This window comes from Leuresthes tenuis, unplaced genomic scaffold (assembly GCF_036924035.1).
Source record: "Leuresthes tenuis unplaced genomic scaffold, fLeuTen1.0.hap1 SCAF_28, whole genome shotgun sequence".
Lineage (NCBI taxonomy): Eukaryota > Metazoa > Chordata > Actinopteri > Atheriniformes > Atherinopsidae > Leuresthes > Leuresthes tenuis.
In genome coordinates this window covers 103044-125315 of record NW_027325382.1, presented here as the reverse complement: position 1 = coordinate 125315, position 22272 = coordinate 103044, and the positions used below count along the sequence as shown (strand labels likewise).

Genomic DNA, 22272 nt, shown 5'->3' with positions numbered 1-22272 from the left:
ATGAGAGCAGCTGTCGTTGGATGAGAGCAGCTGTCGTTGGATGAGAGCAGCTGTCGTTGGATGAGAGCAGCTGTCGTTGGATGAGAGCAGCTGTCGTTGGATGAGAGCAGCTGTCGTTGGATGAGAGCAGCTGTCGTTGGATGAGAGCAGCTGTCATTGGATGAGAGCAGCTGTCATTGGATGAGAGCAGCTGTCGTTGGATGAGAGCAGCTGTCGTTGGATGAGAGCAGCTGTCGTTGGATGAGAGCAGCTGTCATTGGATGAGAGCAGCTGTCGTTGGATGAGAGCAGCTGTCATTGGATGAGAGCAGCTGTCATTGGATGAGAGGGGGGCTACACCTGGACATCCACACTCACAGCCATTCGTAGGATAAAGGTAGAGTCACCAGTTAACCTGACATGCTTTTGGGCGGTGGGAGGAAGCCGGGGGGAACCAGCTGGGATTCGAACCATGAACTCTATTGCAGCCTCCTATCAAATATATAAAGTAAATTTACATCACACTGATGTTAGTCGTTATATTTAGTATGAAATAGTGTCCAGGTGTTACATAATGACTCTTTCCATGTTTCCACTGATAATAGGAAGTATAGCTGATCTGTAAAGCTGCTGCAGAGTTGCTTGAAGCTCATTAAGCTTCTTTTAAGACTAACTAAATGAAAACAGATGTATATTTTCTCCTCTGCTGCTCTTGTAAGAAGCAGGTTCTGTTTCACTGCTGCTGACCTGATGAGGAACACATGGAAAAGTGATTACTTTCTGTAAGTTAAATGAGGGGGTCCATAAAAACGATCAGTCTGGGAAATTAGAAGCACACAGAACGGCGGACTGAGCGGCTCTAAAGCCCCGTACTGTTCATACAGCTTTTAAACGTCTGCTGTCAGCGTCTCAGCCAGTTTGAGTCTGATTCACAGAAGACTTCCAGGAGTAATCTGACTTTGGTCTGATCCAGGCACATTCCAGATAGATCTAATCTCTTTTTTCCTGTAAACACCGGGTGTCTACTCTCATTAGAAATGTGAACATTTACATTTTCTACATTAAATAACTTGACTGGTGAACCTTATTTAGACTGAGATCATTTCTGCCTTCAGGACCTGTTCTGCACAGATTGTTCTGGTGTAATGTGCTGGAAGGGTCGTGCCTTTCTACTAAAAGCTGGTTCTGTTGGAGGTCGGCTCGTACTTTTCACTTTTATCCTGATTAGAAACTGGTTTTTGGATCATTATCTGAATGCAGCAGCTCAGCATCCAGGCCATCACAGCTCTGGTTAGTGGTACTCTGGATGGTTCTGGACTCTGATTTTGTGTCTCTGTGTTGGACTGGTGACCCGTCCAGGGTGGACCTGCCTCTGGCCCGGTGGCAGCTGGGATTCACATTCTTTCTAAAGTACAGTAGGTAGAAACTAATGCTGTAATGATGTGAGCGTGCTTTTCAAACACAGGTTACTCTGAGGAAAGTGTGTTTAACTCACAGTAACCATCCTGCTGTTACAGCTGCTCAAACTAAACAAGGTTTTCTCACATTTGATCCCTAAAATAAAGGATTTTATGCATTTTTAACCAGCAACGAACCACATTTTTTAGATAGAAACCAACATTCAGGCACTGGAAACCGGTCTCTCAGATAAATTCATCATCGGTTTAGTTCAGCTTTCCCTCCTCGGCCTCCAACAGGAGGGTTTCTGTGGTCGTCTCATTTGAACTCAGCTGCTGTCAGACGTTCTCCTGGAAGACTTTTCTACACAGATCTCTTATGTTTTATTAGGAAAAACCCTCACACCTCTACAGTTTTGTTGGTTTTCTGTGGCTTTTTTCCTCCAAACATGTTCAGCTTGTTTCTTTTTTCTTGAACCAGAAAGTTCATCTTTTATCTCCTCTGTTCTTTAAAATCGCCGAACACATGCAGAGCCGTGGTTCTTATTCAGTGTTTTTCTCACAGAGGACATCTTTGCCACTTTTACTGTTACCTGTTGGTTCTTTTTCACTTCTACCAGGGTTACCTGAGTGCTTTTGGCCTTTCTACTGAGTACAATCTGTGCAAGAAATGAGTCCATTTAGCATTCGGAGGAGTTTTAAACCCAAAGACCAACCGTCTGGCACCACGAGGTTCGATAATGAGAGGAATACAGCAGTCTGTGTGTCATTAGTTGGTCTATAAAGGAGATCTTAGATGGGAAGTGAGCCACATTTTCTAGTTAAACTTTATTGATTACTAAGAAAATATGTATTTTGAGATCTGCCTGAAAAGGTGAATAAAAGTCACCATAAAAGATTAAAAGTCACCATAAAAGATTAATTTGAAACCACATGCTGTGAGTTTCTTTCTGTTAAACCACCACAGCTACACCTATAAACATAGGTTTATGTGAAGAAAAAAGTCTGAATACGGCAGTAATTTCAGAGTCTATTAGTCTTTATAAATTATCACATTTCTTATAGGAAGATTTTAGAGGAAAGCATCTAATTACTTATAAAATGACTGTTAAAAATCACTTAGAATTACAAGTTAATATAATTATTGTAAGGCACGATGCTTTAAGATGAAGGCCTCTGGTGATGTGAACCCTTTCCACCCTTTAACCTCACTAACTCTCACACAGGTTTTGGCTGAGCAGCTTGTTGGGACAGAGATTTTAATGCTGGCCCATGGTTGGTCCTCAAAGTGAGAGCCTCTCTCCCTGCACCAGGCGGCCTCGGATGGCCCAGGTGTCCTGTGGAGACAGATAAACCGTCAGAACTAATATTCCACAGTTTAATGTCGAAAACTCAGGATTTTAATCACATTTACAGAGAAATTGTTCTTGATGGCATGTTGCAGCTTCACATGGAAACGGTAACAGAAGGACTGAAGGTGTCTGATCTGACTGAAACCTGCAGTCCTGCAGCTTCACATGGAAACGGTAACTGAAGGACTGAAGGTGTCTGATCTGACTGAAACCTGCAGTCCTGCAGCTTCACATGGAAACGGTAACTGAAGGACTGAAGGTGTCTGATCTGACTGAAACCTGCAGTCCTGCAGCTTCACATGGAAACGGTAACTGAAGGACTGAAGGTGTCTGATCTGACTGAAACCTGCAGTCCTGCAGCTTCACATGGAAACGGTAACTGAAGGACTGAAGGTGTCTGATCTGACTGAAACCTGCAGTCCTGCAGCTTCACATGGAAACGGTAACTGAAGGACTGAAGGTGTCTGATCTGACTGAAACCTGCAGTCCTGCAGCTTCACATGGAAACGGTAACAGAAGGACTGAAGGTGTCTGATCTGACTGAAACCTGCAGTCCTGCAGCTTCACATGGAAACGGTAACTGAAGGACTGAAGGTGTCTGATCTGACTGAAACCTGCAGTCCTGCAGCTTCACATGGAAACGGTAACTGAAGGACTGAAGGTGTCTGATCTGACTGAAACCTGCAGTCCTGCAGCTTCACATGGAAACGGTAACTGAAGGACTGAAGGTGTCTGATCTGACTGAAACCTGCAGTCCTGCAGCTTCACATGGAAACGGTAACTGAAGGACTGAAGGTGTCTGACCTTGAAGGTGATTCCCTCCACGCCGAACTTCCTCTCTGCGATCTCCTTCACCTCGTTCTCGATGTTCTCCTGCGTGGTTCCCTTCACATCGATGTAATAACAGTCGCTGCTGGCGTAGTGGCAGGAGATGGCCTGAGCACGGCAGCCGGGTCACAACCAAAGAGAAGACAAGTGAGTAAAGAGCTGCTCGGCCAGCAGAAAACCTCAGCATTTTAGAAATCAGTTTCTGGGTTATTCTTTGTGTTTTAGCCTCCTGCTTCTCACAGGTTCATCTATCTATCCTCACTGCTCTAGCTTTTGTGTTTTGGTGTCCTTTTGCTCCCCAGAGTCAGAGCCAAACAGGGAGAAGCAGCTTTTAGTTCTTATGCTCCAAATATGTGGAACAAACTTCCAGAGAAATGCTGAAACTCGCAGTTCTTTTGGTTAAAGACTCGTTTGTTTACAGACGCATTTTATGAGAGTATTTATCAAGGTTTTAATGACCGTTTTAGGTCTTTTTTTGGGTCTTGTTTATGTTTATTCTGCCTCTGTCACTGTGTTCTGCAGCATCATGTGAAGCACTCTGAGTTGTAGCCCTGTAGCTGAAAGGTGCAACTCTTGCCTTTTGTTCATGTCTCAATGATTTCTGTTGCTAAGGTCCTGTCTCAATGTTAGCCTTCAGTGTTCAAACACCTGGTTTCCTAATAGCCCACCTGTCCGTCCGTCAGTCTGTCCATCAGTCAGTCAGTCAGTCAGTCTGTCCTTCAGTCTGTCCATCAGTCTGTCTGTCCATCATCTCCATCATCTCCTGGTAATCACTCGCCTGATTTCACTCTAAAGGTGTCTTATAGCAGGAGTTCACGTCCCACTAAGTGGTACAACTCTGCCATCTGCTGGCAGAAACTGTTACTGTCCCTGTGACACCAGCATGTGAAAAGTGGGACACTTAACAGAAGCAGTGTGTGAGAAACTAAGTGAACCCCGGATCCAGCAGCTTCAGCAGCAGTGAGTGTAAAACTAAGTGAACCCCTGATCCAGCAGCTTCAGCAGCAGTGTGTAAAACTAAGTGAACCCCTGATCCAGCAGCTTCAGCAGCAGTGAGTAAAACTAAGTGAACCCCTGATCCAGCAGCTTCAGCAGCAGTGAGTGAGAAACTAAGTGAACCCTGATCCAGCAGCTTCAGCAGCAGTGAGTGAGAAACTAAGTGAACCCTGATCCAGCAGCTTCAGCAGCAGTGAGCTGCAGTGATGGTTTCCTGTGGGACGTTCTCAGTCTCTCTCCTGGTTCTGGAGGAATCTCGGCCCTCTTCTCTCCTGCAGCTTCAGCTCATTGAGGTTTGCAGCTTTGGTTTCTGCACAGCTCTCTTAAGGTCCCACCACAGCATTTCAGTCAGGACTAAAGTCCAGACCTCATAGTGAAAACTAGACTGTTACCTGTGAAACAGCTGTGCTCTGAAAACACCCCATTAGCACCTGGTACTTTCTTCCTGATGAAATTAACCATAGTCTGTATGAAATTAACAGGGCAAAAAAAAAATTTAATTAAAAAAAATCGACCAATCAGAATTTTGGTCAACCAAGAACGTTTTTACCAATAAGACGACCAGTCGACTAGGACTTTACAGCCCGAGGTAACAGAGTAAATTCCCACTGTGGGGGAATGTAAAATAATGTCATTAACTGGTATCAGTACAAAGTCAAACTGTTTTTATTCTGCCGTCTGTGAACATCTGTAAAACTGTGTTTCTGCTGTAAAACTGTGTTTCTGCTGTCTGTGAACATCTGTAAAACTGTGTTTCTGCTGTCTGTGAACATCTGTAAAACTGTGTTTCTGCTGTCTGTGAACATCTGTAAAACTGTGTTTCTGCTGTCTGTGAACATCTGTAAAACTGTGTTTCTGCTGTCTGTGAACATCTGTAAAACTGTGTTTCTGCTGTCTGTGAACATCTGTAAAACTGTGTTTCTGCTGTCTGTGAACATCTGTAAAACTGTGTTTCTGCTGTCCGTGAACATCTGTAAAACTGTGTTTCTGCTGTCTGTGAACATCTGTAAAACTGTGTTTCTGCTGTCCGTGAACATCTGTACAACTGTGTTTCTGCCGTCCGTGAACATCTGTACAACTGTGTTTCTGCCGTCTGTGAACATCTGTAAAACTGTGTTTCTGCCGTCTGTGAACATCTGTAAAACTGTGTTTCTGCCGTCTGTGAACATCTGTAAAACTGTGTTTCTGCCGTCTGTGAACATCTGTACAACTGTGTTTCTGCCGTCTGTGAACATCTGTACAACTGTGTTTCTGCCGTCTGTGAACATCTGTAAAACTGTGTTTCTGCCGTCTGTGAACATCTGTAAAACTGTGTTTCTGCCGTCTGTGAACATCTGTAAAACTGTGTTTCTGCCGTCCGTGAACATCTGTAAAACTGTGTTTCTGCCGTCCGTGAACATCTGTAAAACTGTGTTTCTGCCGTCCGTGAACATCTGTACAACTGTGTTTCTGCCGTCCGTGAACATCTGTACAACTGTGTTTCTGCCGTCCGTGAACATCTGTACAACTGTGTTTCTGCCGTCCGTGAACATCTGTACAACTGTGTTTCTGCCGTCTGTGAACATCTGTACAACTGTGTTTCTGCCGTCTGTGAACATCTGTACAACTGTGTTTCTGCCGTCTGTGAACATCTGTACAACTGTGTTTCTGCCGTCTGTGAACATCTGTACAACTGTGTTTCTGCCGTCTGTGAACATCTGTACAACTGTGTTTCTGCCGTCTGTGAACATCTGTACAACTGTGTTTCTGCCGTCTGTGAACATCTGTACAACTGTGTTTCTGCCGTCTGTGAACATCTGTAAAACTGTGTTTCTGCCGTCTGTGAACATCTGTAAAACTGTGTTTCTGCCGTCTGTGAACATCTGTAAAACTGTGTTTCTGCCGTCTGTGAACATCTGTAAAACTGTGTTTCTGCCGTCTGTGAACATCTGTAAAACTGTGTTTCTGCCGTCTGTGAACATCTGTAAAACTGTGTTTCTGCCGTCTGTGAACATCTGTAAAACTGTGTTTCTGCCGTCTGTGAACATCTGTAAAACTGTGTTTCTGCCGTCTGTGAACATCTGTAAAACTGTGTTTCTGCCGTCTGTGAACATCTGTAAAACTGTGTTTCTGCCGTCTGTGAACATCTGTACAACTGTGTTTCTGCCGTCTGTGAACATCTGTACAACTGTGTTTCTGCCGTCTGTGAACATCTGTAAAACTGTGTTTCTGCCGTCTGTGAACATCTGTAAAACTGTGTTTCTGCCGTCTGTGAACATCTGTACAACTGTGTTTCTGCCGTCTGTGAACATCTGTACAACTGTGTTTCTGCCGTCTGTGAACATCTGTACAACTGTGTTTCTGCCGTCTGTGAACATCTGTAAAACTGTGTTTCTGCCGTCTGTGAACATCTGTACAACTGTGTTTCTGCCGTCTGTGAACATCTGTACAACTGTGTTTCTGCCGTCTGTGAACATCTGTAAAACTGTGTTTCTGCCGTCTGTGAACATCTGTAAAACTGTGTTTCTGCCGTCTGTGAACATCTGTAAAACTGTGTTTCTGCCGTCTGTGAACATCTGTAAAACTGTGTTTCTGCCGTCTGTGAACATCTGTAAAACTGTGTTTCTGCCGTCTGTGAACATCTGTAAAACTGTGTTTCTGCCGTCTGTGAACATCTGTAAAACTGTGTTTCTGCCGTCTGTGAACATCTGTAAAACTGTGTTTCTGCCGTCTGTGAACATCTGTACAACTGTGTTTCTGCCGTCTGTGAACATCTGTAAAACTGTGTTTCTGCCGTCTGTGAACATCTGTACAACTGTGTTTCTGCCGTCTGTGAACATCTGTACAACTGTGTTTCTGCCGTCTGTGAACATCTGTACAACTGTGTTTCTGCCGTCTGTGAACATCTGTACAACTGTGTTTCTGCCGTCTGTGAACATCTGTACAACTGTGTTTCTGCCGTCTGTGAACATCTGTAAAACTGTGTTTCTGCTGTCTGTGAACATCTGTAAAACTGTGTTTCTGCTGTCTGTGAACATCTGTAAAACTGTTTCTGCTGTCTGTGAACATCTGTAAAACTGTGTTTCTGCTGTCTGTGAACATCTGTGTTTCTGCTGTCTGTGAACATCTGTACAACTGTGTTTCTGCCGTCTGTGAACATCTGTAAAACTGTGTTTCTGCCGTCTGTGAACATCTGTACAACTGTGTTTCTGCTGTCTGTGAACATCTGTAAAACTGTGTTTCTGCTGTCTGTGAACATCTGTACAACTGTGTTTCTGCTGTCTGTGAACATCTGTACAACTGTGTTTCTGCTGTCTGTGAACATCTGTACAACTGTGTTTCTGCCGTCTGTGAACATCTGTAAAACTGTGTTTCTGCCGTCTGTGAACATCTGTAAAACTGTGTTTCTGCCGTCTGTGAACATCTGTACAACTGTGTTTCTGCCGTCTGTGAACATCTGTAAAACTGTGTTTCTGCTGTCTGTGAACATCTGTAAAACTGTGTTTCTGCTGTCTGTGAACATCTGTAAAACTGTGTTTCTGCTGTCTGTGAACATCTGTAAAACTGTGTTTCTGCTGTCTGTGAACATCTGTAAAACTGTGTTTCTGCTGTCTGTGAACATCTGTACAACTGTGTTTCTGCTGTCTGTGAACATCTGTAAAACTGTGTTTCTGCTGTCTGTGAACATCTGTACAACTGTGTTTCTGCCGTCTGTGAACATCTGTACAACTGTGTTTCTGCCGTCTGTGAACATCTGTACAACTGTGTTTCTGCCGTCTGTGAACATCTGTACAACTGTGTTTCTGCCGTCTGTGAACATCTGTAAAACTGTGTTTCTGCCGTCTGTGAACATCTGTAAAACTGTGTTTCTGCCGTCTGTGAACATCTGTAAAACTGTGTTTCTGCTGTTTGTGAACATCTGTACAACTGTGTTTCTGCTGTCTGTGAACATCTGTACAACTGTGTTTCTGCTGTCTGTGAACATCTGTAAAACTGTGTTTCTGCTGTCTGTGAACATCTGTAAAACTGTTTCTGCTGTCTGTGAACATCTGTAAAACTGTGTTTCTGCTGTCTGTGAACATCTGTGTTTCTGCCGTCTGTGAACATCTGTACAACTGTGTTTCTGCCGTCTGTGAACATCTGTAAAACTGTGTTTCTGCCGTCTGTGAACATCTGTACAACTGTGTTTCTGCCGTCTGTGAACATCTGTAAAACTGTGTTTCTGCTGTCTGTGAACATCTGTACAACTGTGTTTCTGCTGTCTGTGAACATCTGTACAACTGTGTTTCTGCCGTCTGTGAACATCTGTAAAACTGTGTTTCTGCCGTCTGTGAACATCTGTAAAACTGTGTTTCTGCTGTCTGTGAACATCTGTACAACTGTGTTTCTGCTGTCTGTGAACATCTGTAAAACTGTGTTTCTGCCGTCTGTGAACATCTGTAAAACTGTGTTTCTGCCGTCTGTGAACATCTGTAAAACTGTGTTTCTGCCGTCTGTGAACATCTGTAAAACTGTGTTTCTGCCGTCTGTGAACATCTGTAAAACTGTGTTTCTGCCGTCTGTGAACATCTGTAAAACTGTGTTTCTGCCGTCTGTGAACATCTGTAAAACTGTGTTTCTGCCGTCTGTGAACATCTGTAAAACTGTGTTTCTGCCGTCTGTGAACATCTGTACAACTGTGTTTCTGCCGTCTGTGAACATCTGTAAAACTGTGTTTCTGCTGTCTGTGAACATCTGTACAACTGTGTTTCTGCTGTCTGTGAACATCTGTAAAACTGTGTTTCTGCTGTCTGTGAACATCTGTAAAACTGTGTTTCTGCTGTCTGTGAACATCTGTAAAACTGTGTTTCTGCTGTCTGTGAACATCTGTAAAACTGTGTTTCTGCTGTCCGTGAACATCTGTAAAACTGTGTTTCTGCCGTCTGTGAACATCTGTAAAACTGTGTTTCTGCCGTCTGTGAACATCTGTAAAACTGTGTTTCTGCCGTCTGTGAACATCTGTACAACTGTGTTTCTGCCGTCTGTGAACATCTGTAAAACTGTGTTTCTGCCGTCTGTGAACATCTGTAAAACTGTGTTTCTGCTGTCTGTGAACATCTGTACAACTGTTTCTGCTGTCTGTGAACATCTGTAAAACTGTGTTTCTGCTGTCTGTGAACATCTGTACAACTGTGTTTCTGCTGTCTGTGAACATCTGTACAACTGTGTTTCTGCTGTCTGTGAACATCTGTAAAACTGTGTTTCTGCTGTCTGTGAACATCTGTAAAACTGTGTTTCTGCTGTCTGTGAACATCTGTACAACTGTGTTTCTGCCGTCTGTGAACATCTGTAAAACTGTGTTTCTGCCGTCTGTGAACATCTGTAAAACTGTGTTTCTGCCGTCTGTGAACATCTGTAAAACTGTGTTTCTGCCGTCTGTGAACATCTGTAAAACTGTGTTTCTGCCGTCTGTGAACATCTGTAAAACTGTGTTTCTGCCGTCTGTGAACATCTGTAAAACTGTGTTTCTGCTGTCTGTGAACATCTGTACAACTGTGTTTCTGCTGTCTGTGAACATCTGTACAACTGTGTTTCTGCTGTCCGTGAACATCTGTAAAACTGTGTTTCTGCTGTCTGTGAACATCTGTAAAACTGTGTTTCTGCTGTCTGTGAACATCTGTAAAACTGTGTTTCTGCTGTCTGTGAACATCTGTAAAACTGTGTTTCTGCTGTCCGTGAACATCTGTAAAACTGTGTTTCTGCTGTCTGTGAACATCTGTAAAACTGTGTTTCTGCTGTCCGTGAACATCTGTAAAACTGTGTTTCTGCTGTCTGTGAACATCTGTAAAACTGTGTTTCTGCTGTCCGTGAACATCTGTAAAACTGTGTTTCTGCTGTCTGTGAACATCTGTAAAACTGTGTTTCTGCTGTCTGTGAACATCTGTACAACTGTGTTTCTGCTGTCTGTGAACATCTGTAAAACTGTGTTTCTGCTGTCTGTGAACATCTGTAAAACTGTGTTTCTGCTGTCTGTGAACATCTGTAAAACTGTGTTTCTGCTGTCTGTGAACATCTGTACAACTGTGTTTCTGCTGTCTGTGAACATCTGTAAAACTGTGTTTCTGCTGTCTGTGAACATCTGTACAACTGTGTTTCTGCTGTCCGTGAACATCTGTAAAACTGTGTTTCTGCTGTCTGTGAACATCTGTAAAACTGTGTTTCTGCTGTCTGTGAACATCTGTAAAACTGTGTTTCTGCTGTCTGTGAACATCTGTACAACTGTGTTTCTGCTGTCTGTGAACATCTGTACAACTGTGTTTCTGCTGTCCGTGAACATCTGTACAACTGTGTTTCTGCTGTCTGTGAACATCTGTAAAACTGTGTTTCTGCTGTCTGTGAACATCTGTAAAACTGTGTTTCTGCTGTCTGTGAACATCTGTAAAACTGTGTTTCTGCCGTCTGTGAACATCTGTAAAACTGTGTTTCTGCCGTCTGTGAACATCTGTAAAACTGTGTTTCTGCTGTCTGTGAACATCTGTAAAACTGTGTCTCATCTCATGAGGCAAAGCTTGACAGAAGGGGAACACAGTTCGTTTTGGGACTGTATCTTTGGGTCTTTGCTCACTTAAAGCTTAACGCAGCTGTGGGCGGAGCAGGTGCATTCTGGGAAATGTGGTACCTTGCGGAAGCCCTGTGTCTGATTCATGCCCGAGCCGTGGATGAGCAGCGGGTGGAAGAAGACCGTGTCGCCCTTTTCCATCTCCATGTACACGCGGGGCTGCTTCGGGTCGTAGTCTCTCACGCCGTGGTACATCTTGTTCACCCCGCCCTGAGGACACACGCAGTCTTTAACTATCCGTGCGTGCGTGTGCGTGTGCGTGTGCGTTTGCGTACCTCCCATTCAGGATAGTCGTGCTCCAGCAGGGTGCCCTGGTGTGTTCCAGGCAGCACGACCAGGCAGCCGTTCTGCCTGTTCACCTTCTCCATCGCCGTCCAGGCGCAAACAATGCGGTCGGACGGTCGGAACGGGAAGTAGTGCAGGTCTTGGTGCATCGGGTGGCGAGACGTCTTATTTCCTGGAACAACAGAAGACGTGACACACATCACATGACACCTGGTGCCGGTCTGAAGAAAGGTCCAAAGGGGAATGTTGTTTGTCCAGAAATCGCTTTGATTCTGACTGAAGACACAAAGACTCAGGGGAAGAAGTTCTAAGAAATGTGGTACTTTTTTATTTCAGTTTGGCTCATAAAGCTGATTCCCAAAAGAAGCAAAATGGCAGCCACCGCAACTCGAATCTTGATGTTCCGGCGAGGAAGTTAAATAACTGCGTTCCTCGGAGGTCGCTGCTGGGCTGCTTCTGTCCTGTTTTTTCTGGTTATAGGGAGGTAGAAGAAGTTGTTGTTCCACAAGAGGAAAACAGAGACTTCTTTCTCATTTCTGGGAATATCTGAGGTATGATTTCATATCTGTTCTGAAATAATAATGCTGTGATGGTGCTCCACAAATCAAACTGAACTGAGGAGCCGGATAAACAATAAAGGGAAGTAATGATCCAGCGGCTCAGACTGGAAACAGCAGCTGAGTTATGCAGGAAGTCTTCCCCTCAGGTTAGACTCTTTGTTTCTTTGAAGCCAAACAGAATAAAAGGCAAGTATTGTGTTCTTTTATTTCTTTGTTTAAAACAAAAAAGTGGATTCAACAGAGCTTTTATTCATACATTCATTCATTTTTTGTCCGAATAAAAACATAAAAACAAGATCATTGAGTTAAAAAAAAAGGGTTTAATTAGTTTTGTTTTTCTTCAGCGTTTTACTTTGACTTGAAGAGCAGAAATAAACCATCCACCCATTGTCCATAGCCACTTCCTCCAGTTGAGGTTGCGGGGGCTGGAGCCTATCCCAGGGTTCACCTGGACAGTGTCACGATTTATGCTTTGATTCATGTCTTGTCTCCTCATTTCCTGTTTTATTTTGAAACACTAACTTCCCTCTAGTTTCAGGCCCTTCCTCCTGTGTAAAGCGTCTGATTGTCTTCCCTGATTCCAGAGTGTTTCCACCTGTTCCCCGCGGCTCCTCTTGTGCTCAGATAGTCTGCGTCTCCCTGGTCTTGTGCCAGTTTGTTGCCTCCTATCACGAGCCTCACTCTAGCGTCCTTTGAGCCGCAGCCACAGAAGAAGAGGAGTATCTTTTGTAATTCATTCCATAGCTTCAGTTTATTTCACAGCCTGGTTTCCTCCCGTTTGGAGAGATTTTGATGTTTCATGGAAACCTCCGTTAGTGGAGCGAATTGTTTTGTTCTTTAAGATCTTTTTAGTTTAGTTTAGTCCTTTAGTTAACTGTTTAAGATTTCTAGTGCCTCTGTTTTTGAGAGAGCGTCTCAGTGAGAGAGCGTGAGTTTTATTTGATATCGTTCCACAGCCCTAAGTCTTCCTCCCAGAGTGGAGAGGTTTTTGTTCATTTTCATAGCTGCACTCTCCTCCACCATAGTTGCAGAGGAGAGGGCTTCAGGTGTTTCACAGCCCTTTGGTTTGCTCTGTCTGCAGATCCTCGACCTGCTGTTGTTTATTAATAAACACTCTTGATCTGAAACTGAGCCTGAGCCTGCGTCCGAGGGTTTGACCGACAGGTAACCGGTCAGAAGCTGAGAAAACAGAGTCTCTGAGTAACTTTCTCCAGGTAAAGTCGTGAATTTAGGAAGGAACGACAGTATCCATCCAAAAATTGTGAATAGACAAAGAAGAAATCATACCCTGATTCCAGGAGGAAACAGAGATTTTAGTCAGAGAACCAGGAAGTGCGTCTTTAAAAAAAGATCCAGACTGATCCTTAATAAGAAATATGATCAGAAATAATGAGGCTACTTATGAATAATTAATGAATGTTGACCCATCCTGCTGCTGTTGGTGCTAAAATGGGTTTAAATAAACTTAAATCATCATCTAAACCTGATTAATAACATTTTTTTTTGGAGGAATATTTATTGTGTCACACATTTAACAAAAAAATATGAAACCATGCAGATTTATTTCTACATTGATCTATGTGAGCTACAGCTGAGGTGTTGGTCCATGTTCAGCTTTACTTTCACATCACCTGTATGTGTTCTTCTTCTTCTACATGTTTTTGGTTCTGTCAGATAAAACAGAAAACCAGCTCTGCTTTTTAAAGTTAAATGAATTCAGTCTTTGTATTAAAATGTTAAACTGCAGTTTTTGTCATCTAACCAAAGCTTTAAGTTGGATGGTTAATAATAAGCTGAGAATAATGAACACAGCAACAGTCTGCCTCAAACTCCTGATGAAGATGAAAATGTTGGCCGCTGTAAGCGACCTGCGGGACGTAGTCAGAGAAGCAGCCAGATGTTACAGATGTTACCTGCATCAGGAGGCTTGTTGATCAGCATGGTGTGCATGGCCATGACGTTGGGTCCAGTGAAACACTCCACGTACTTCAGGATCTGACACAAAAACAGACCCAATGAGAGCTGCTGCAGGCCGTGTCACACAGGGTCTAAACAGGGTCTGAACAGGGTCTAAACAGGGTCTGAACAGGGTCTAAACAGGGTCTGAACAGGGTCTGAACAGGGTCTAAACGGGGTCTGAACAGGGTCTGAACAGGGTCTAAACAGGGTCTAAACAGGGTCTGAACAGGGTCTAAACAGGGTCTGAACAGGGTCTAAACAGGGTCTAAACAGGGTCTGAACAGGGTCTGAACAGGGTCTGAACAGGGTCTGAACAGGGTCTGAACAGGGTCTAAACAGGGTCTGAACAGGGTCTGAACAGGGTCTGAACAGGGTCTGAACAGGGTTTAAACAGGGTCTAAACAGGGTCTGAACAGGGTTTGAACAGGGTCTGAACAGGGTCTGAACAGGGTCTGAACAGGGTCTGAACAGGGTCTGAACAGGGTCTAAACAGGGTCTGAACAGGGTCTGAACAGGGTCTGAACAGGGTCTGAACAGGGTCTAAACAGGGTCTAAACGGTGTCTGAACAGGGTCTAAACAGGGTCTGAACAGGGTCTGAACAGGGTCTAAACAGGGTCTGAACGTGGTCTAAACGGGGTCTAAACAGGGTCTGAACAGGGTCTAAACGGGGTCTGAACAGGGTCTGAACAGGGTCTAAACAGGGTCTGAACAGGGTTTGAACAGGGTCTGAACAGGGTCTGAACAGGGTCTGAACAGGGTCTGAACAGGGTTTGAACAGGGTCTAAACAGGGTCTGAACAGGGTCTAAACAGGGTCTGAACAGGGTCTGAACAGGGTCTAAACGGGGTCTGAACAGGGTCTGAACAGGGTCTAAACAGGGTCTGAACAGGGTCTAAACAGGGTCTGAACAGGGTCTAAACAGGGTCTAAACAGGGTCTGAACAGGGTCTGAACAGGGTCTGAACAGGGTCTGAACAGGGTCTGAACAGGGTCTAAACAGGGTCTGAACAGGGTCTGAACAGGGTCTGAACAGGGTCTGAACAGGGTTTAAACAGGGTCTAAACAGGGTCTGAACAGGGTTTGAACAGGGTCTGAACAGGGTCTGAACAGGGTCTGAACAGGGTCTGAACAGGGTCTAAACAGGGTCTGAACAGGGTCTGAACAGGGTCTGAACAGGGTCTGAACAGGGTCTAAACAGGGTCTAAACGGTGTCTGAACAGGGTCTAAACAGGGTCTGAACAGGGTCTGAACAGGGTCTAAACAGGGTCTGAACGTGGTCTAAACGGGGTCTAAACAGGGTCTGAACAGGGTCTAAACGGGGTCTGAACAGGGTCTGAACAGGGTCTAAACAGGGTCTGAACGTGGTCTAAACGGGGTCTAAACAGGGTCTGAACAGGGTCTGAACAGGGTCTGAACAGGGTCTAAACAGGGTCTGAACAGGGTCTGAACAGGGTCTGAACAGGGTCTGAACAGGGTCTAAACGGGGTCTAAACGGGGTCTGAACAGGGTCTGAACAGGGTCTGAACAGGGTCTAAACAGGGTCTAAACGGGGTCTAAACAGGGTCTAAACAGGGTCTAAACAGGGTCTAAACGGGGTCTAAACAGGGTCTAAACAGGGTCTAAACGGGGTCTAAACAGGGTCTGAACAGGGTCTGAACAGGGTCTAAACGGGGTCTAAACGGGGTCTGAACAGGGTCTGAACAGGGTCTAAACAGGGTCTGAACGTGGTCTAAACGGGGTCTAAACAGGGTCTGAACAGGGTCTAAACGGGGTCTGAACAGGGTCTGAACAGGGTCTGAACAGGGTCTAAACGGGGTCTAAACGGGGTCTGAACAGGGTCTGAACAGGGTCTAAACAGGGTCTGAACAGGGTCTGAACAGGGTCTGAACAGGGTCTAAACAGGGTCTGAACGTGGTCTAAACGGGGTCTAAACAGGGTCTGAACAGGGTCTAAACAGGGTCTGAACGTGGTCTAAACGGGGTCTGAACAGGGTCTGAACAGGGTCTGAACAGGGTCTAAACAGGGTCTAAACAGGGTCTAAACAGGGTCTAAACAGGGTCTGAACAGGGTCTAAACAGGGTTTAAACAGGGTCTGAACAGGGTCTGAACAGGGTCTGAACGGGGTCTGAACGGGGTCTGAACAGGGTCTGAACAGGGTCTGAACAGGGTCTAAACAGGGTCTAAACAGGGTCTGAACAGGGTCTGAACAGGGTCTGAACAGGGTCTAAACGGGGTCTGAACAGGCTCTGAACAGGGTCTAAACAGGGTCTGAACAGGGTCTAAACAGGGTCTGAACAGGGTCTGAACGGGGTCTGAACAGGGTCTGAACAGGGTCTGAACAGGGTCTGAACAGGGTCTGAACAGGGTCTAAACAGGGTCTGAACAGGGTCTGAACGGGGTCTGAACAGGGTCTGAACGGGGTCTAAACAGGGTCTGAACAGGGTCTGAACAGGGTCTGAACAGGGTCTGAACAGGGTCTGAACAGGGTCTGAACAGGGTCTAAACAGGGTCTGAACAGGGTCTAAACAGGGTCTGAACAGGGTCTAAACAGGGTCTGAACAGGGTCTAAACAGGGTCTGAACAGGGTCTAAACAGGGTCTAAACAGGGTCTGAACAGGGTCTGAACAGGGTCTGAACAGGGTCTAAACGGGGTCTGAACAGGCTCTGAACAGGGTCTAAACAGGGTCTGAACAGGGTCTAAACAGGGTCTGAACAGGGTCTGAACGGGGTCTGAACAGGGTCTGAACAGGGTCTAAACAGGGTCTGAACAGGGTCTGAACAGGGTCTGAACAGGGTCTAAACAGGGTCTAAACAGGGTCTGAACAGGGTCTGAACAGGGTCTAAACAGGGTCTGAACAGGGTCTAAACAGGGTCTGAACAGGGTCTGAACAGGGTCTGAACAGGGTCTGAACAGGGTCTGAACAGGGTCTAAACAGGGTCTAAACAGGGTCTAAACAGGGTCTAAACAGGGTCTGAACAGGGTCTAAACAGGGTCTGAACAGGGTCTGAACAGGGTCTAAACAGGGTCTAAACAGGGTCTGAACAGGGTCTAAACAGGGTCTGAACAGGGTCTAAACAGGGTCTGAACAGGGTCTAAACAGGGTCTGAACAGGGTCTAAACAGGGTCTAAACAGGGTCTGAACAGGGTCTGAACAGGGTCTGAACAGGGTCTGAACAGGGTCTAAACAGGGTCTGAACAGGGTCTAAACAGGGTCTGAACAGGGTCTGAACAGGGTCTGAACAGGGTCTGAACAGGGTCTAAACAGGGTCTGAACAGGGTCTAAACAGGGTCTGAACAGGGTCTGAACAGGGTCTGAACAGGGTCTAAACAGGGTCTAAACAGGGTCTAAACAGGGTCTGAACAGGGTCTGAACAGGGTCTGAACAGGGTCTGAACAGGGTGTGAACAGGGTCTGAACAGGGTCTGAACAGGGTCTGAACAGGGTCTGAACAGGGTCTGAACAGGGTCTAAACAGGGTCTGAACAGGGTCTAAACAGGGTCTAAACAGGGTCTAAACAGGGTCTAAACAGGGTCTGAACAGGGTCTGAACAGGGTCTAAACAGGGTCTGAACAGGGTCTAAACAGGGTCTGAACAGGGTCTGAACAGGGTCTAAACAGGGTCTAAACAGGGTCTAAACAGGGTCTGAACAGGGTCTGAACAGGGTCTGAACAGGGTGTGAACAGGGTCTGAACAGGGTCTGAACAGGGTCTGAACAGGGTCTGAACAGGGTCTAAACAGGGTCTGAACAGGGTCTAAACAGGGTCTGAACAGGGTCTGAACAGGGTCTGAACAGGGTCTAAACAGGGTCTAAACAGGGTCTAAACAGGGTCTAAACAGGGTCTGAACAGGGTCTAAACAGGGTCTGAACAGGGTCTGAACAGGGTCTGAACAGGGTCTAAACAGGGTCTGAACAGGGTCTGAACAGGGTCTAAACAGGGTCTGAACAGGGTCTAAACAGGGTCTGAACAGGGTCTGAACAGGGTCTGAACAGGGTCTGAACAGGGTCTGAACAGGGTCTGAACAGGGTCTGAACAGGGTCTGAACAGGGTCTGAACGGGGTCTGAACAGGGTCTGAACGGGGTCTAAACAGGGTCTGAACAGGGTCTGAACAGGGTCTGAACAGGGTCTAAACAGGGTCTGAACAGGGTCTGAACAGGGTCTGAACAGGGTCTAAACAGGGTCTAAACAGGGTCTAAACAGGGTCTGAACAGGGTCTAAACAGGGTCTGAACAGGGTCTGAACAGGGTCTGAACAGGGTCTGAACAGGGTCTGAACAGGGTCTAAACAGGGTCTGAACAGGGTCTGAACAGGGTCTAAACAGGGTCTAAACAGGGTCTAAACAGGGTCTAAACAGGGTCTGAACAGGGTCTAAACAGGGTCTGAACAGGGTCTGAACAGGGTCTGAACAGGGTCTAAACAGGGTCTAAACAGGGTCTAAACAGGGTCTAAACAGGGTCTGAACAGGGTCTAAACAGGGTTTAAACAGGGTCTGAACAGGGTCTGAACAGGGTCTGAACAGGGTCTAAACAGGGTCTGAACAGGGTCTGAACAGGGTCTAAACAGGGTCTAAACAGGGTCTAAACAGGGTCTGAACAGGGTCTAAACAGGGTTTAAACAGGGTCTGAACAGGGTCTGAACAGGGTCTGAACAGGGTCTGAACGGGGTCTGAACAGGGTCTGAACAGGGTCTAAACAGGGTCTGAACAGGGTCTAAACAGGGTCTGAACAGGGTCTGAACAGGGTCTGAACAGGGTCTAAACAGGGTCTGAACAGGGTCTGAACAGGGTCTAAACAGGGTCTAAACAGGGTCTAAACAGGGTCTAAACAGGGTCTGAACAGGGTCTAAACAGGGTTTAAACAGGGTCTGAACAGGGTCTGAACAGGGTCTGAACAGGGTCTGAACGGGGTCTGAACAGGGTCTGAACAGGGTCTAAACAGGGTCTGAACAGGGTCTAAACAGGGTCTGAACAGGGTCTGAACAGGGTCTGAACAGGGTCTAAACAGGGTCTAAACAGGGTCTAAACAGGGTCTAAACAGGGTCTGAACAGGGTCTAAACAGGGTTTAAACAGGGTCTGAACAGGGTCTGAACAGGGTCTGAACGGGGTCTGAACGGGGTCTGAACAGGGTCTGAACAGGGTCTAAACAGGGTCTGAACAGGGTCTAAACAGGGTCTGAACAGGGTCTAAACAGGGTCTGAACAGGGTCTAAACAGGGTCTAAACAGGGTCTAAACAGGGTCTGAACAGGCTTTTGTAACCCCTGGTTACCGGACATATCAAATAAATAAATAATAATCTTTTTGACATTACGTAATTTATATTTAGGTTACATGATTTAAATGAGTAAATAATAATGAATTTGAGAAATAAATACATTCATATATTTTTTAAGTGTAACCATAACAACTGTCCCCTGATATAAAAGGCTGTGTGTGGGTTAGGGTTAGTGCCCTCACTCTCAGAGACGGACAGCTAGACAGACGGACACCTAGGCAGACGGACAGCTAGGCAGACGGACACCTAGGCAGACGGACAGCTAGGCAGACGGACACCTAGGCAGACGGACAGCTAGGCAGACGGACAGCTAGGCAGACGGACAGCTAGGCAGACGGACAGCTAGGCAGACGGACACCTAGGCAGACGGACACCTAGGCAATACTCCGTCACAAAGTAGCCCTGTAACTAAAAAACTGTGTGTCTCTGTGTGTGTGAGATGCAGGAAAGAAGAAAGAGTCGATGTAAACAGTCGTGGTGAAAAGCGTAATCCTAACCCGTAGGAGAGTTATCTCCCGTTAATGCAGAAGTGCTTTATTATTACACTCCTAACCACCTGTCAGTAAAACTAGGATTAAAAATACAAAATTAGAAATAAATTAGACAATTCAGATAATTAAATTAGCACTAAACTAAGAATTAGACATCAAATTTAGATACTTACATGACAGGTGGGTTAGTAAAGGAAAAGAGGGAACAGTTTGTGTATTTTTGTCTTATGCTATTATTGTTGTTGTCATTCTGAAAGAAAGATATAAAAAAGAGAATCTGAGAAGAAGATAATCAATTCCTATTGAAATAAATGACATGTTTTACCTTTTCTAAATAACACAACAGTGATCTCTTCTTTGCTTTTTCTACTCAGTTCTTCAGAGTGAATCTAATCTTCTGGTCCACATCTGAGTTTTAATTTGACTCACTTTACATTCATAACTGGTTCTTTTATCTAACCAGGTGTTGCACTTTACTGGCGTACCTGAGGCAGGGAGCAGTATTGGAACAGTGCGGGACTCTCCTGGAAGTCCTGCAGTTTGGAGACGGCTTTCTGATCTGGAACAAACTCAGACTTCAGGATGGAGACGTCCCTCATCACCACCAGGCCGGGAACCTGCACCTCCCGCCGACAGATCCGCTCAAACTCCTTCCTAACCAGGGCAGACCGCACCTGAACTCAGGCTCTGCGCTTATTGTGTCTGTGGCTCCAACAACAGACGGATAAACCTTTTACTCACTGACTTTGGGATGCTCACCTGAACCTTTCGATTTCCTCCTCAGACACCAGATTCTTGATGAGAAGGAAGCCATTTTCCTCATAGAAGGCTCGCTGATCAGGGGTCAGCGCAGCCGTAGCAAAAGAGTATCTGCCCAAAAGATACTTCTCACATTTAACTCCAGTAAAAGCTACTTAGGATGGGTAATGTGAATGTTGCAGTCAAGTTAAATCAAAATGTCTGATAACAAGCAGGACGAGTGATACTTTTCAAGGATCTGCAGCTGTGAAACAGCCAGGAGTAAAACATGAAGTGAACAGTAGCAAAGCTCAGAGTGTGTCCTCCTACCTGAGAGGCTGAGGGTGACCGGGGCCGAGGGTCTGAGCATGAGTCGCTGCAGCTCCCTTATTGGACTCAGTTCAGGACAAACCAAAGAAGAAGAAACAATGTTTGGCACACAGAGAGAAATGTATCATTTACTTTAGCTCTTAGACACATTTTCAGATCTAAAACAGTAGCTGCACTTTTTCTGGGTTTCTTCCAAACATCCTGTTATTTGTCTTGACTTTTGGATGTTCTGTCTGCTGAATCAACAGCAGAAAACCGGACAGAGTGCAAAGGTTTCCTTATGTAAGGAGCAGAATTAGAAACTGACAGTGAAAACACAGATTTTTACTGCAGATAAAGCTAGACCAGACCATCCAGGCCAATTCAGACTATTTCAAGCATGTAGTTTGTTAAATATTTGTTTCATAATTGTGAGTGCAAAAAAAGGCCATTTTCTAGCTTTTTTGGCATCTAAACCACCTTGGACCAAAAGTAATAATATAATGAGGTCAAATGTGGACTGGATCATTTATAAGATACTAAAGAGTCTGAAAAAGCCATTTTGGAATCTGTTGAATATTTCTATATTTATTTATAAAATGTTAAAGAAAAGAAACGGGCCAATTGCAATTTTACTGCTTAGACCAGATCGAAAAAAAGACTAAATTAGGTTTGGGATTATATACCATAAAGCGGTGAAATTACGCTTTTTTATTGAATGATTCAGGAAGAGAGATAATCCCCTCCTGATGTGACACATCTATGTATTTAGGTTTTTACCTGGATCAGGTTATAGGTGGTTTATGTGCCAAAAACAAGCTGTGAAATGGACCTTTTCTCCAATTTAACGACACACACACCTTATGTTTAAACTGCTGTGTCCATCTAACAGGTACAGAGATACACTTCTGAATAAAGCTATAAACACAGTTTCTAAGCAGATAGCCAACATTTAGCCTGTACACATAAGTGTTCAGAATAACCTCAGAAGCCCATCAGCAGCTCAGCGTTTCTAACCCAGCCGCTACCCGCTGCTCGCTGTGCGGTTTTCGGCTAAAAAACTCTGCTTCGTTCGCTTAAAACACTCGAAATAAAGGATACGATGGAAGCCGGTGATCGATCAAGATGATTGCTCATCAGCTGGAGTCTCTCGGCAGCTCGGGACATCTTCCTGTGGGGCAGCACTCAGCTGTAACCTCTGAGAACACAGAAAATAGATCAAAACAAATCGGACTCTGCTTTTATTGGTACAAGGGTCAACGGTGACGAGCACGTACTGACGCTCTGACGTAGACTTATGCGTCATGCTCAGAGTTATAAGAGAGTTATAATGAAATTCACGTTCATGCAGTTCAGAAGGATACATCCAACCCAAAGGTTTTGGTTCTGCTTCTGGGATGGAAATTAGACCCCAAAATTAGACCCTGAAAAGCAACATTTGGAGGTTTTATCTTAAAAATAAGAGTTGTTGTGTCAAAAGTCTCCGTAGTATTTGACAGCTTTGAGATTTCACAAAGTTCTGAGTTAGTG

At 45.0% G+C, this 22272-nt stretch overlaps 1 protein-coding gene across 1 annotated transcript; it reads right to left on the bottom strand.

The window, feature by feature from the left end:
• Positions 1-652: 652 nt before the first annotated feature.
• On the bottom strand, positions 653-21989 carry phyh (phytanoyl-CoA 2-hydroxylase). Its single transcript, XM_072379097.1, has 9 exons — positions 21844-21989; positions 20764-20819; positions 20455-20565; positions 20181-20349; positions 13887-13968; positions 11404-11585; positions 11189-11338; positions 3532-3663; positions 653-2712 (listed from the first exon to the last, which is right to left on the bottom strand). Exons 1-9 carry the CDS (start codon positions 21907-21909, stop codon positions 2659-2661), a joined length of 1002 nt encoding a protein of 333 aa, XP_072235198.1. The 5' UTR covers positions 21910-21989; the 3' UTR covers positions 653-2658.
• Between the last annotated feature and the right edge of the window lie 283 nt (positions 21990-22272).

What these genes read in the sequence shown, in the direction of transcription:
- phyh (XM_072379097.1), bottom strand. Translation starts at nt 21,909, where the DNA reads ATGTCCCGAGCTGCCGAGAGACTCCAGCTGATGAGCAATCATCTTGAT. An exon ending in ACGACTATCCTGAATGGGAG is followed by an intron (nt 11,339 to 11,403) that starts GTACGCAAACGC and finishes GTGTGTCCTCAG; the next exon opens with GGCGGGGTGAACAAGATGTA. An exon ending in AGACACAGGGCTTCCGCAAG is followed by an intron (nt 3,664 to 11,188) that starts GTACCACATTTC and finishes TGCCGTGCTCAG; the next exon opens with GCCATCTCCTGCCACTACGC.